General features: G+C 41.6%; 1 protein-coding gene across 1 annotated transcript; it reads left to right on the top strand.

The window, feature by feature from the left end:
- Window positions 1-1,438: 1,438 nt before the first annotated feature.
- LOC108987104 lies at window positions 1,439-3,984 on the top strand. The gene is made up of 2 exons (XM_018959962.2): window positions 1,439-1,941; window positions 3,813-3,984. The coding sequence occupies exons 1-2, from the start codon at window positions 1,439-1,441 to the stop codon at window positions 3,982-3,984; spliced, it is 675 nt and encodes a 224-aa protein (XP_018815507.2).
- The last annotated feature ends 239 nt before the right edge of the window (window positions 3,985-4,223 follow it).

Here is a 4,223-nt window from a genome sequence, read left to right as displayed (position 1 = left end):
CCCAAGTCATGGGTAGTTATTGGTCTTAGCAAATTGAGTGAGCTGGTTAGAGTAGTCTAAAAAATCTCTTTGGTTTGTCCGTTTTTTCATAGGTCAAGTATTTAATAAATATTAATGGGCCTCGACTCAACTTTTAAAATGACCAAACTCATCCCATAAGTTTTTTAGTTTTTATTTTTTTTCTCACCAATTACCAAATAAATTGATTCCCCTATGTCCATAAAATATCAAATAAGTTTTACTTAATTATTAAGCCCAATAAAAATCTATATTCCACCAAAATAATTTTTTTTTTAACCCGTAGCCTATTCAAAATTCTCGTTAACTTTCAAGTGGTCCACCCATACATATTAACCTCAATAAATCAATAATACGTAGGCTCCGCGTGAGCTTGGTGCTGGGGTTGAATACTGTTACATTTAGCGATGCAGAATTACAGATTACAGGTACATATCTTGATTATTGAGATCGTTAGTATTGTAGCTGTTCATTTTTAATTGGAAAAAAGGAAGATATAGATCTTGGCACCCGGGTACGTGGCGTGGCGTGTCCCCTGTCCCGGGTGCAACTAGCTTTTTTGTATATAATTTAGCCCCTCTTCCCTAAGCAAAAAAAAAAAAAGAAAAAGAAAAACAATTGTATTTCATACTCCACAATTTTTTAAATTTTTAAATTTTTTAATATTTTTTTTAAATTTTTTTTGAGTTTATTCTTTTTAAATTATTTCAAATTTTGTATTCATTATTCATATAATAAATATTTAATAAAAGAACAAAATAATAAAAATTAAAAAAAATATAAAGTGTAGAGTGTGAGGATGTTATGAAGATTTATTCTACTCCATAACCCTGCTGCTCAATGGGTGACTCAATCCACCATTCAGATCCTTGCTCGAACGCCACTGTATTACAACAAAAAATCATATCACAACCAACAAAGCAAAAACTATATGAAAACCACCATATCCATTCGAAGTTCACCGTGGACTAGATCCGCGCTTGGAGACCCACGGTTGTGTGGGACCCGCCCAGCACCCCAACTTTGAGCTGCTCAATGGCTATTGATAAGCAAATTAACGGGGGAGATCAACACAAAAGGAAAGAGAGAGAGCAAGTATTTAGCAATGCAAGTTTGGTATTTACTTTAGGATCATCGAGAATAAAGTAACCAAGATTATAAGATAGAGAGAAGCTTGCACTATATTGAAAAACCATATTCTCAGATGCTTTAAAAATAAACAAGGAAAAGAAGATACCAAAACCTTCCCCACCATTTTGAGCCAAGAACCCAATTTAATTCTTTACCGTCCCATGTGCCCCAAGCTGCCTCAAACTCACCACCCTCCCAACATAAAATAGGGAAAAAACTATAAACACTTTTGCCGAATGTTGTCACTCTCCGGGCATGCACCTGCAGCAGCCGCCACTACTTGCCCCCAATGACAAAAGCCGCCTTTCCTACTCAGAGACACACCAACCCTTTGATCTGGATCTTAGCCATATTCTGCGCCATCATATCCCTAGCAGTGATCATCGCAGGCATCGTCGTGTTCGCCGGATACATGATCATCCATCCGAGGGTGCCTTTCATCAGCGTCACCTCCGCCAGCCTCGACACTTTACGTTATGATCAAGCTGGTCTTCTCGAGATCCAAATGATCATTGTTATCAGGGCCGAGAACGACAACACCAGAGCCCATTCAAGCTTTTCGCACACCAGTTTCATGCTCAGCTTTCAGGGGCTGGTGTTGGCTAAACTCGTCGCCGGCCCTTTTGATGTGAGCAAAAACAGTTCCACCGATTTTAACTATGAGCTACCATCTTCTCAAATACCTTTGGATCCTATGCAAATGGAGGAAGTAGACTCTTCTTTGAAGAAAAATGAAATCTCGTTCGATTTGAGAGGGAGCTCGAGAGCTATGTGGAGAGTTGGGCCATTTCGGTCGGTTAAATTCTGGTGCCGTCTGGAGTGTCAACTTCGGTTCCATACCTCGAACGGATCTTATATACACTCCCGTTGCACCTCCAAATCCAAGTGATTTTTATATATCTTTGTTGGTTATGTACACAAATGGTACGTGTTCTAGCTATGCAGGCTGTGTGTACGTGTATCTCTGATGATCTCTCAGTTTTCCGGCTCTGGGCAATCTGTCTCGCTCTCTCTGATCAGTTGTTCAAGGTTCTTTTCAATATTTTATCCTTTAATTCTTAGATATAGTGAAATATATATACGAGTGTCCTTGTTGGGACTTTCTTAAGAAATTAGGTTGTAATTACCACTTGCCAAGTTGCCATAATTAATCTATATATATATATATATATATATATCATGCAAACTTTGAGATAATTATAATTAACGTGTTACACGGCTAAAACCAATTTATATATGGGACTTGCCCTAACATTAATAGTACTATATAATATATATAGCTAGCCCAGTCAATGCAATCGTTGACATAATTAACGATCGAGTGACACCCAAAATCAAAATTATATATATTGATACTCTGTTGAGTCTTGAGACGAGTAACAAAGATATATGCATATATGCATGTATTTCCCGTTGACATGAACTTCAAACTCTAAATTATTGCGGTAAACACGGGACATATATACATCAATTCAAACGTGGAAAACCATGTGTTAACGTTGTGTTTTGCATGCCTTTGGGTCAGGTTTCAGCAACTCAGGTATTTAGAGTTTGGGCCTGCAAAAGGTGGAAAAAGAGGCAACTAGTAGAGGGTAGCCTTGGAGGTGGGAGTCTCCGATGCCAAAATTAGTAGATTCTATTGGAAGTTTATAAATAAGTAAGGAAGTCTAGGGATCAGATAGAGTCTTCTTGTACCTAAGACTTAGCATTAGTCTGGGGGGATAGATTGTGTCTGCCCCCCATGGAGTCCGTGTCCTTCGTACTGTTCTTTTTGTCAAAGTTCCTTAATGAGCGTGGCTTTGCTACGGCGTCATTAATGTGGCGTGTAGCTCGGGTAGTGGTGCCATTAATGTGGCGTGATTTTCTTATCTCCCTCACCGCACTGGCGTCCTTGATGGTCCATTGATGCCTCTCCTGTCAAAGGATCGAGGGTCTCCTATACATAACGCCCACTACACGGGCAGACACTCAAGAGCTGGACACTATTCGAGGGGTCTCCAGGTTGACGAGTCTCATCCCCTGCAGCACGTTCCCTCATACAGGTCATATCCAGAGGAGCCTACCCATGGGCCGGGTTGGAGACCTTACTTATTCTGGGCTGGGCCTTTGGTCCTTGTTCCCTTGGTTGCCATTTTCGGGCCTATTGGAACTTGGGATCCCCTCACAGTTACCCTTTTAACTCTCACCAAACGAGTACGATGAAAATTATTATTACTTGAACCCACCTTATTGTTGAGGCCAGGATCCCTTTGCTGATGTGTACGTGGTTCTAAAGTTTGGGGAGGTTCCCATCGTTTGGTTGCCTTGGTAATGTTTCTCCTCCATTCTTGTTGGCTCGCTTTTTGATAATTCTGATTGCGTCTTTTCAAGTACATTAATGTCGAGGGTGCTAGGCGGCTCTTTGCCTTCGCGTCGCTTCAGGAATGACATTCTCAGAATTCAAAGCGTCTCAGACTTCTCTCTTCTGCCACGGGGTGTGGGAGATAAACCGTTGCCTTTCCCCTATATAAATATGGTTGGGGTTAGAGTTCCCTTTTCTTTCATCGTAGTGTAGCTCTCTTGCCATCCCTATTCTTCCAACTTCTTCTCCCTTTGTTTATTCTCATTCCTTTACTACATTTTACTTTTTCGTTGATGGCTTCTGAGAAATCTACTTAACCCAGGGCTTCCGGTGGGGGTGATACTGACGCTGGGCCATCTTTCGGGGGCAGCAGTTGGTGTTCCAATGCTCATGCGGCGATGCTGGCTTCATTGGCCCTCACTTACCAAGTGTCGGAATCGACGCTCTTCGAGGTCCCTAGTCCACATGAGGGTGCCGTTGACGTTGACGAGTGATCCTATTTCATTCCATGTTTTCGTGTGGCTTGAGGCCACTTTTCGCTCGCCCTGTTTGTGACTTGCTGGATTGCCTTGGTTGAGCCCCCTTTCAACTATATGCGAATGCTTGGAGGTTTTTGATTTGTTGCAGCTTCATCTGGTGGCGCGCTCTGCTAGAATCGGACTTAGAAGACGCCAACCTTACACGCCGTGAGCTCCTCCTTACTCACAAGGTGTTATGACAGGAGAACATCTGT

This window comes from Juglans regia, chromosome 16 (genome assembly GCF_001411555.2).
Source record: "Juglans regia cultivar Chandler chromosome 16, Walnut 2.0, whole genome shotgun sequence".
Taxonomy (NCBI): domain Eukaryota; kingdom Viridiplantae; phylum Streptophyta; class Magnoliopsida; order Fagales; family Juglandaceae; genus Juglans; species Juglans regia.
The sequence above is the reverse complement of the archived record's forward strand: the minus strand, read 5'-3'. Positions and strand labels throughout refer to the sequence as shown.